Source organism: Erinaceus europaeus, chromosome 17 (genome assembly GCF_950295315.1).
Source record: "Erinaceus europaeus chromosome 17, mEriEur2.1, whole genome shotgun sequence".
Classification (NCBI taxonomy): Eukaryota; Metazoa; Chordata; class Mammalia; order Eulipotyphla; family Erinaceidae; genus Erinaceus; species Erinaceus europaeus.
The window spans coordinates 9,934,837-9,946,271 of NC_080178.1; the positions used below are offsets into that span (position 1 = coordinate 9,934,837).

The 11,435-nt window shown below is 43.3% G+C and overlaps 1 protein-coding gene across 4 annotated transcripts in view; it reads left to right on the top strand.

Annotated features, from left to right (window-relative positions):
* LOC132533835 (membrane-spanning 4-domains subfamily A member 5-like) overlaps window positions 1–5,196 on the top strand; it is a 14,223-nt gene extending 9,027 nt beyond the window's left edge. For all 4 annotated transcript variants that reach the window (XM_060176273.1, XM_060176272.1, XM_060176271.1 and 1 more), the window contains exon 5: window positions 5,010–5,196. In XM_060176273.1, coding sequence (XP_060032256.1) covers window positions 5,010–5,138 — 129 coding nt within the window. In that variant the 3' untranslated portion in view covers window positions 5,139–5,196. The remainder of the gene's footprint in view (window positions 1–5,009) is intronic.
* The last annotated feature ends 6,239 nt before the right edge of the window (window positions 5,197–11,435 follow it).

An 11,435-nucleotide genomic window follows, 5' to 3' on the forward strand; every position in this document is an offset into this window, starting at 1 on the left:
CAACTTTCACAGGACAACACCCGAACTTCCAAGATGCAACAAGCACCTTTGTGTACTTGTGAGACCCAGAAGTTTCACGTTCAATGTCAGGGTTAAAGTCTAGGAGCAAAAAATATAGCCAAATCCCAAGTGTGTCATATTTGAAAAGGGGTCTGTACTCAGTTCTGCATGGCGTGACAGCATGGAGAACTTTACACATCTTTTTGGTTTTAATTTGATAGGGTAGAGAGAAATTAAGGGGAAAGGGGAGAGAGAAAGATACCTTAAGCACTGCTTTGCCACTCTTGAAGCTTCCCCACCACTACACACAGATGGGGACTGGGAGCTTGAACCCTGGTCCTTGCGCATGGTAACCAGGTGCACCACTGCCCAGCCCATGCACATCTCTCTTGCAGAACTCAAATCTAGTCTCACCTCTACTGCTCTGTCAGTCATCAGAGCCAAGAAGGCTGCCTGGTTACTCAGATGGTGTTGGCTGAAAAAGGGCTGTTCTACAAATCCACCTAATCTCCGGGTTCTAGAGTTCATAGGCAAAGAGAGGAGAAGTTGAGACTCGGAGGAGACAGAGAGACACCTGCAGCCCTGCTTCACCACTCATGAAGCTTTCCCTCTACAGGTGGGGATCAGGGGCTTGAACCTGGGTCTCTGCACACTGTAATGTGAAATCCTTAACCAGGTCTGCACGGCCTGGCCTCCTTATAGATATACTCACCACAGATGTTGAGAGTGGGAAAAAATGCTCAGTAGTTTTTCTCTCCTGTTTTTCACCTTCTTCCTGAAGTTTCATGATTCCTTTAGAGGGTTTTATTTTTAAGTGCTAAGCTATAACGATGTAAAAGAATGTGTATGCTCTCTTCGGCAACAGAGAAGCGGTAGAATCCTCACTGAATATGTGGCCATGTTCACCTTCCTGCAGTTTGTTGTGTCTTCTCTGGTGATCTACTGGGCGGTGCAGGCAACATACACATACTCATAAAGATGTGGTCAGTTTCTCGTTTCTCTCTTGGTAAGTCAGGAGATGGTGAGTTCTGTTAGGAACTCTGTTTAAAAACGTGAGGCTTTCATAAGTACAAAGTAGAAATAGTTTCATCTCTGACTGCTGGTCACAGATAACTATAAACACTCCTACAGGATCACTATAGAATTGAAGGTAGATAATTTGCCTGAGGGCCGGGTAGTAGTGCACCTGGTTAAGCACACTTATTACCAGGTTTGCGCCTCCAGTGCCCACCTGCAATGGAAACCCTTTATGAACAAGTCTGCAGGTCTCTTTCTCTCCCTCCCCCTCTCTATCTCCCCTTCTCTCTCAATTTCTCTCTGTGCTATCGAATAAAATAGGAGGGGAAAAAGGGAAAAAGTGGCCATCAGGAGTGGTGGATTCATAGGGCAGGCCCCAAGCCCCAGTGATAACTCTGGAGGCTAATAATAATAATAATAATAATAATAATAATAATAATGTGCCCTAGGAAAAGGTGTTTATATTGTGGCATATGTTTTTGTTTTGTTTGTTTTTATAATTTATTTATTCATGAGAAAGCTAGGAGGAGAGGAGGAGGGAAAGAACCAGACATCACTCTGGTACATGTGCTGCCGGGGATCAAACTCGAGACCTCATGGTTGAGAATCCAGTGCTTTATCTACTGCACCACCTCCCGGACCACTATTGTGGCATATTTTTATGTCCACAGCCAGATGTGAGAATAAGGCAGAAGCTATTTGTTGTTCTGACTTGAGTCTGTTTAGTGAAACAGATATTCCACTGGCAGCAAAAGACTTACTGGAGGTTGTTACTAAGCTATGTGGCGTGGCAGTGCTGAAGTCTCATTGAATTCTCCAAATCTGAACAGATCAGTTGATTACGAAATGTCAGTCTATGCAGTGTTTTCAGAAAACAGAGATGAGTTGGAAGAGATGGCAAGAAAGAGAGACAGAGGGAGTCGGGCGGTAGCTCAGTGGGTTAAGCGCACGTAGCACAAAGCGCAAGGACTGGCAGAAGGATCCTGGTTCAAGCCCTGGCTCCCCCATTGCAGAGGAGTTGTTTTACAAGCAGTGAAGCAGGTCTGCAGGTGTCTGTCTTTCTCTTCCCCTCTCTGTCTTCCCCTCCTCTCTCCATTTTTCTCTGTCCTATCCAACAACAACAATAACAACAACAACAATAACAACAACAACAATAACAACAACAACAATAACTACAACAATAAAACAACAAGGGCAGCAAAAGGGAATAAAACAGAAAGAGAGACAGAGAAGGATCCAGGTTCAAGCCCCTAGCTAGCCACCTGCAGGGAAGGGGATGCTTCACAAGTGGTGAAGGAGGTCTGAAGGTGTCTATCTGTCTGTCTTTCTCCCCCTCTATCTTTCCCTCCCCTCTCAATTTCTCTCTGTCCTATCCAATAAAATGGATAAAATGGCTTCCAGAAGCAGTAGATTTATAGTGTAGGCATTGAGGCTCAGCGATAACCCTGGAGGAAAAAAAACAAAAACCTCCTATCCACCCACCCACCCACAATCCCTTGTGGGTTGCAAGTCCATATTGATGTCAACCATATGCTAATTATGTCCGTGTCGCAGCAATGTACAGTACAAACATAACCTCTGGGGCAGGGGTAGACAGCATAATGGTTATGCAAAGAGTCTCTCCTGCTTGTGACTCCAAAGCTCCAGCTTCAGTCATCCATTACCACCCTAAGTCAGAGCTGAGCAAGGCTCTGTTAAATAAATAACATGACATGACATGACATGACATGACATGACATGACATGACATGACATAACATAACATAACATAACATAACATAACTTCTGTGCACACTGAGAATTTAAAAACAAGGTCTGACTCACTTTATTGTGATCTTTGCTTCAATGCAATCCACTGTGTGGAACCAAGCCCACAATATCTCCAAAGTGTGTCTATTGTTTCCCCTGCCCCCACTGAGGTGTGTGTGTGTGTGTGTGTGTGTGTGTGTGTGTGTGTGTGTGTGTGTGTGTGTGTCTTAGCAACTTGGAGTCTTTTTTATTTAATTTACTTATAAAATAAAAAATGTTAACAAAACCATAGGATAAGAGGGGTAAAATTCTACACATTTCCCACCACCAGAGTTCCATATCTCATCCCCTCCACTGGAAATTTTCCTATTCTTTATGTCTCTGGGAGTATGGACCCAGGATCATTATGGGGTGCAGAAGGTGGGAAGTCTGGCTTCTGTAATTACTTCTCTGCTGAACATGGACATTGGCAGGTTGATCCATACTCCCAGCCTGTCTCTCTCTTTCCCTAGTGGAGCAGGGCTCTGGAGAGGTGGGGTTCCAGGGTACGTTGGTGAGGTCGTCTCCCCGGGGGAGTCACGTTGGCATCATGGTAGTATCTGCAACTTAGTGTCAGAAAAAGCATTAAGATATAAAGAGGAACAAATTGTTTAATCTGGAACCTAAAGGCAAGAACATAGCAGATGAGATTTGGGGGTCTCCATTTCAGGAAAAGGGAGTAGGCCTATTTTAGGTCCCATGACTTTACTAATTTTTGCCTCACCCTGACTGCTAACATTCAGGTGGGCCAAAGGTATTATCTGGGGATATAGTGCCAGGATTGGAAATAAGATTGGAAAGCTGGGTCAGAGCAGAGAGTAGCTCCCAAATATGGGGAAAGTATATAAATATTGTTAACTGTAAACCCCATCGATTTGATCTGGAGTCTATATTCAATGCAGGAGTCTGTGTAACCTCTGCATCCCTGTAGGTCTGAGCTCTCATTTTGTGGTCATAGCTAGGAACATTCTAGGTTGTATTCATGACAGGACCCATCTTCCTCAAGTGGTAGAGGATTTTGGTCCAGCCTCCCTTCAGAGAATGGGACAGTCCCTACCATTGTTGATCTACATTGAGGGCAAGGTCCTATAGGGGCCCACAGAGGGGTCCATTATGTTGTTCCTGATGGAGATGACCAGTGACAGTGGAGAGAGGGATCTGGCCCATCATGTTTGTGTGGGAATCCAAGGATTCCCTGTGGGGTCTTTTTTTTTTATCTATTCTGCAGATTAATCTTTGTTTATCTTTGGGAGGGTGAGGGCGTAGAACTTGGATGGTGGCTGCATTGAGGATTTACACCTCATAATCTTACCATCTTGCGAATCACTACGAATCACAAATGTTTTTATTTAAAAAATGGCTCAACTTTTTTTCATCGTTTAAGTTGGTTGTTGGTTCCTTTTTTTCCCCTCTCCTATTTATTAAGTAGTGATTTGTGAGACTATAAGTTAATAGGAGTGTATATTATTTCTTGTATTATTTTTTTAAGAAAGGAGACATAAACAAAACCATAGAATGAGTTCACTTTTATTTTCATATTTCGAATGATGTTCCTGATAAACAGAAGTTCTCATTCTTAATATGACCCAGCTTGTCAGTTTTCCTTGTGGGTAGTACATTTTTTTATATTTTGTTTTGCCTAAGAGACACCCTTTACTCTGAAGTCATTAAGATACTTTTCTTCTAAAAGCTTAAACATTGTTAATATTTAAATCTTTTATTAATTTAGAATTGGTGTGTGTGTTTGTGTGTGTGTGTGTGTGTGTGTGTGTTAGAGATACAGACCTTAATATAGGTATTTGTATAGTTTGTATAGTTCTTTTCTTTTCAAACTAGATAATGTTTATATTGATAGATATTCAACATAATATTAGGTAAAATGAAACTTACTCCATAGTATTTGAGTAGCATAGCATATTCCATATGTGTCTGGGGATCTGTGTCTGGGGACTTCTGTTCATACTACTGTCTTCAGTTTCTAGCTTAAAAAAAAAAAAATCAAAAAGGGAGGAAGGGGAGAAATGGAGGGAGAGAGGAAACAAAAAAAAAGAAAGCGAATCATTAAAAGAACATTATTTTACTTTAGAAATATCAATAATGAAAATAGTCCTGTAAGTATATTGTAAAAGCCGGCCCCAAGTTCTGTGGTCCTTTATTTTAGGGTATTATTAGTAGAGGATTCCCTAACACCCAGCTTGCCCTCAGGTACCAGCAGAAGTGCAGCCTTTCCTGCCCATGGAAGAGCCATCATCACCTCAGTGGAGAGGGGACGCTGAGAGGCAAATGAAGATCTGCATTTCATTCAGAAGGCTTCTCAGAAAGAATGCATTTTAATTAAGTCCATCTCTGTATTTCCTTCCCCCCAGTTCATGAATAAAGAACTAAACTGATAGATGGGATAGTGTGTGTGTGTGTGTGTGTGTGTGTGTGTGTGTGTGTGTGTGTGTGTGTGTTCAGGAGTGTCAGTATAAATTTATCACAGATTGGATCTGATCTAAGTCACGGGATTCTTCGATCCAAGAGAAACTGTAATGATGGTGGCATGTTGCCAGAGTGAGTTTAGATGCTGCATGGATGGGGGAGGGTCTCAGTGCTGAGGCGAGGAAGTCATGGAAGGGAAGCAAGCTCCCACTCTAAGCAGTCCCACCTCCTGCAAAGCCTCTCCACAAACTACCCCTAAACATCGTTTTTATTGTTTCTCTCTTACTAGAATTGCCAACTTTTGCATATCATGACTAGAACTGGCCTTGTGATTCTTTTTTTTTTGAGACTGCATTAATGAATGTCTCTCAATTTTCTTTTTCTGGAAAGTCCAGAGATCAAAATATTGCCCATTTTTATGTATTTTTTTTTCCTTCCAGAGTTATCGCTGAGGCTTGGTGCTGGCATTACAAATCCACTACTCCTGGTGGCCATTTTTTCCATTTTATTTGATAGGACAGAGAGAAACTGAGAAAGAAGGGAGAGACAAAGAGGAAGAGAGAAGGACAGACACCTATAAATCTATTTCACCACTTGTGAAGCGACTGCCCCCCCACAGGTGGGGTTGCCCACAGTTTTACTCCATGACTTTACATTGGAATTTGGTCAACAGCTTCAGTATAGCATCTTAGAAACATTTTACCATGTCTGCAAGGACTCTGTGTTTTTCAAATTTATTTTCTCTAGTCTGCATACTTCACATTTCCACTTCCTTCCATGTGAGAACTGCTCCACTGCACATTATTTTCAAGTATATTTGCATATGATCATATATTATATATGATTTTAATACAATTCTTTTTTTTTTTTTTTTTACCAGAGCACTGCTCAGCTCTGGCTTATATTGGTGTGGGGAGTGAACCTGGGACTTGGAATCCTCATGCATGAGAGTCTCTGTGCACAACCATTATGCTATCTACCCCCTCTTTTAATAATTATTTATTTACTTTTGTTGCCCTTGTTTTATTGTTGTAGTTATTATTATTGATGTTGTCATTGTAGGATAGGACAGAGAGAAATGGAAAGAGGAGGGCAAGACAGAAAGGGGGAGAGAAAGACAGACACCTGCAGACCTGCTTCACCACCTGTGAAGTGATTCCTCTGCAGGTGGGGAGCCAGGAGCTTGAACCGGGATCCTTAAGCCAGTCCTTGTGCTTTGTGCCACGTGCGCTTAACCCGCTGTGCTACCGCCCGACTCCCTATCTACCCCCTCTTAATACAATTCTATAATGTATATGATTTTAGAGTGTCCTTCAGACAATGGGTGGCTCTAAATTTGTAGGTATGTCTCTGGAATTCATGCAGATCACACACACACACACACACACACACACACACACTCTCCCTTACCCTATGCTGTCTGTACATCTAATGGTTGATTTTTCAATGTTACCTAGAACCAGGGAGACAGTGAAGCATCAGAACACATGGTTTGCATGCCTGAGGACTCAGGTTCCATCCTCAGCACGCCACATGCAGGAGCTGAGCAGTACTTGGGCTTCTTTTTTCTCTTGCGTTCATATAAATAAGCAAAAAAAAAAAGAAGAAGAAGAAAGAAGAGGGTTGGCTAAAGAGCTCACTGGGATAGGGTGCTGCTTTGCCATGTGCATCACACAGGTTCAAACCTCCATCACAGATGGCCGTGATGAGAGGAGAACGTTTACCCATGTGTCAACAACTGTACTTACTGTAAACTGTTAAGCCCCCAATAAAAAGGGAGGAGAGCACAAGTCCCTGAAAGGAAACAAGATTACTAGGACAAGAACAGAAATATGCAAACCTTATAACAGAGGAGTGACATCTGATTCTTAGCATGAGAAGCCATGTGGTGAGTAAGGGGAGATAAAGCCAGCCTGGGAATGGTGACGCTGCTTGCACAGGTCACAACAGCACAGAATCAAACAACAACAGTAGCTTAAACAATTTTAAAAAATTTAAAAAGCATAACCGTGGGAGTCGGGCGGTAGTGCAGCAGGTTAAGCGCACGTGGCACAAAGCACAAGGACCAGTGTAAGGATCCGGTTCGAGCCCCCGGCTCCCCACCTGCAGGGGAGTCACTTCACAGGCGGTGAAGCAGGTCTGCAGGTGTCTATCTTTCTCTCCCCCTCTCTGTCTTCCCCTCCTCTCTCCATTTCTCTCTGTCCTAACAATGACGATATCAATAACAACAACAATAATAACTACAACAACAATGAAAACAAGGGCAACAAAAATGGAAAATAAATAAATATAAAAAAGCATAACCATGGGAGAATCATACATCACTGAAAAAAACAGACAAGGGGAAGCAATACTGCAGATGGCTTTCCCATGTTCATTCTTGGCTGTGTACCTAGTAGTAATGGCATTTATTTGGAGGGAAAGGAAATATAAAAGGTTAATCACTGAAGAATATTAGACACCCACTGGGAGAGCCTTGAGAGCAGGCAGAGGAGTTTCTAGATACTAGACATGTTTTTTTTTAAGGTGGCAAATGACTAAAGCATCGAGGTTGCTGTGTCTTGGGCATCATCAGGAAACAGCACTTAGTCATGTCTGCACAGTCATTGTGAAGCACGTTCTCTCCATTTCTAGCAAGCATGGCTACAGAAAAAACAAGAGTCTCTCCTGTTAATTTTTTTTAAACTTTCTGTGCCTTTCAAGCACTGGTTTTTGTTTGTCTGTTTGTTTTTAACCAGAGCACTGCTCAGCTCTGGTTTATGGTGGTGTGGGGAATTGAACCTAGGACTTTGAAGCCTCAGGTATGAGAGTCTCTTTGCATAACCATTATGCTATCTATCCCTTGCCCCCCTTTTTTATCTTTAATGGATAGAGACAGCCAGAAATTGAGAAGGTGAGGTGCTGGTGCTCACGTGGGTGGCCTCGCAACAGAGGGAAGCCACTGGCTTTCCTGTCACCGATTCTAGGAATCGTGTGATGCAGAAGGAAATGACAGGAGAAATTCAGGTATGAACTTCCAATTTATTCGGAGGAGGACAAAGCTTATATAGCAAAGTGGAACAAAGAACATTTTTCACATATGTCAGTAATCATAGGTTTTCAAAAGGTCAGTACCCCTATGGTGGGGAGGGCTAGGAATGACGAGAATTGATGAGATAACAAATGGTCAAGGCAGTTAGTTACCAAGAGGCAAGAGTTGTTAATTATCTAAAGGTATTAAGAAAAACATGGTGGTTAAACCAGCGGGGTGAGATAAAGCAGAGAAGGGCAGAGTCTAATGTAAATCATGGTGATCAAAGAATCCAGGAGGTGAGGTGTGGGGGTCTGTCTCACTGTTCAGTTACTGGCAAGGCAGTGTGATGAAGTATATACTTTGTATGTGATCAAAAGATGGTGAACTTATAGTGAACATAGTGAACTTTAAGTGAACTTTCAAGCAGGCAACCATTTGGTTTGCAGCACAATAATGATTTAAGTGTGAGAGTTTGCAGGCCTCTGTGAAGCCTGGGAGACTGACAAGGAGAAACTGAGTTAGGAAAGCATTTCCCTCCAAGCTCTATCCTTGAAAGGGAGAGACTGACAGGTGAGGTGTCTTTTCAGACCTCCATCTCAAGGATGGGGGAGTTCCCCTATGCTCCACCATGCTTTCACATAATCCCACAGTGAGGGAGACAGAGAGGAGGAGAAATAGAGAGACACCTGCAGCCCTGCTTTCCCACTGGAGAAGCTTCCTCCCTGCAGGTGGGGATGGGGTACTTGAACCCTGGTCTTTGCATTCAACCAGATGCACCACCACACAGCTCCATTTTTTCCCCCTAAAACAATCCAAGTCAAAATATGAGGGGGAAAAAAGACTGGAGCCATTACTTTGGAAAATTATAACTACATGGGTGGGAAAAAAAAACTCAAGGAGTCAAGCAGTAGCACAGCTGGTTAAGCATACATGGCACAAAGCGCAATGGCCGGCTTAAGGATTCCGGTTCGAGTCCCCAGCTCCCCACCTGCAGGGGAGTCACTTCACAGGTGGTGAAGCAGGTCTGGAGGTGTCTGTCTTCCCCTCCTCTCTCCATTTCTCTCTGCCCTACCTAACAACGATGACATCAGTAGTAACAACAATAACTAAAACAACAATAAAAAACAACAAGGGCAACAAAAGGGAAAATAAATAAATATTTAAAAAAAAACTCATGATCCAGTTCAATTTGCTGAAAGAAAGCTAAAACTCAAAAAATCATTGAAGACTTGAATATGAGGTCCACAAAAAAAGAGGTGTTACTGAAACCTATTTCCTTGACATTTTTATACCAGTGCTCCTAGTAAATCACAGTCAAATTAACTTGTTTGAAAATGAAGCCTGCTTCTAGTAAACCTGGCCAGTTATTTGCATCAGGTCGGTCCTTTTCATCTGCTTTGCACTGCTTTTCAGAAACAGAACTGAGCGTCTCAGTTCTCAGGAGTCAGGCCGGGGTGACTTCTCGCAGACTCTGCCTATACCACCTGTTTCTTTGGGTTTGTTCCTCCTTTGTCTAGACCCCCAAAGTGTTCTGGAGGCTTCTGGACCTGTCATGGACTTCCCTTTTAACCCTCCTGGTAGGCCTTTTAGGACATTGCAAATGAAAATACATATATGTGAGACCAGTTTCTCTCTGTGGCTCTGTGAGATGAGTCATGATTGCTAGAAGTGATTTGATCCGGAGTCGGGTGGTAGTGCAGCAGGTTAAGTGCACATGGCGCAAAGCACAAGGACCAGTGTAAGGATCCCAGTTCGAGCCCCCGGCTCCCCATCTGCAGGGGAGTCGCTTCACAAGCAGTGAAGCAGGTCTACAGGTGTCTATCTTTCTCTCCCCCTCTCTGTCTTCTCCTCTCTTCATTTCTCTCTGTCCTAGCCAACAATGACAACATCAGTAACAACAACAATAATAACCACAACAAGGCCACAACAACAAGGGCAACAAAAGGGAAAAAAATGGCCTCCAGGAGCAGTGGATTCATGGTTCAGGCACTGAGCCCCAGCAATAACCCTGGAGGCAAAAAAAAAAAAAGAAAGAAAGAAAGCAAGGAAGGAAGGAAGGGAGGGAGAAAGAAAGGAAGGAATGAAGAGAGAGAGAAAGAAAGGAAAGGAGGAAGGGAGAGAAAGAAAGGAAGAAAGAAAGGAAGGAAGGAAGAAGGAAGGAAAAGAAAGAAAGAGAGAGAGAGAGGAAGGAAGGAAGGAAGGAAGGAAAAAGAAAGAAAGAAAGAAAGAAGGAAGGAAGGAAGGAAAAGAAAGAAAGAGAGAGAGAGAGGAAGGAAGGAAGGAAGGAAAAGAAAGAAAGAGAGAGAGAGAGGAAGGAAGGAAGGAAGGAAGGAAGGAAGGAAAAAGAAAGAAAGAAAGAAAGAAAGAAGGAAGGAAGGAAGGAAGGAAGGAAGGAAAAAGAAAGAAAGAAAGAAGGAAGGAAGGAAGGAAGGAAGGAAGGAAGGAAGGAAGGAAGGAAGGAAGGAAGGAAGGAAGGAAGGAAGGAAGGAAAGGCATCACTCAATGCAGTGCTAACAAGATAAGGTTTCTCTTACGTAACCGGAAGCCTGGAGTGAAGGTGACCGAGGCTACACCTCACTGTCCTCTGTCTGTCTGCTTGCGTCCCCACAGCTCCCTCTGCTGGCGAGGAAGCTGAACACTATGCGAGAAGAAGAAGACTCCCACAGACCCCCCCATAATTAGAATCCCCCCTCCCAACAATGGAGGCTCCTGGGGTCTACACACACACACACACACACACACACACACACACACACACACACACACACACCTCCACTCCTGCCTTCCCCACACTTCCTCTCTCGATTTCTCTCTGTCCTATCTAACAACAATAGTGATAGTAACAACCAGGGCAACAAGGGCAAAAAAAAAAAAAAAAAAAGTAAAAAAAAATAATTTAAAAAAGGTCCTGGAGCAGTGTATTTGTAATGCAGGCACCCAGTCCCAGCAACAACCCTGGAGGCAAAAAAAAAAAAAAAAAAAAGAAGTTGAGAGGGAATGATGATGGAGAAATAAAGAGACACCTGCAGCCCTGCTTCAGGCCTCCTGAAGTTTGCTCTCTGTAGGTGGGAACCGGGGGCTTGAACTGAGGTCCTTGATCATGGTAACTTGTGTACACCACTAGACACACCACGGACTGGCCCCCCAATGTTACGCCTTTTATTTGGTGGGGTGGGGGGGCAGGGAACCTAACAGCT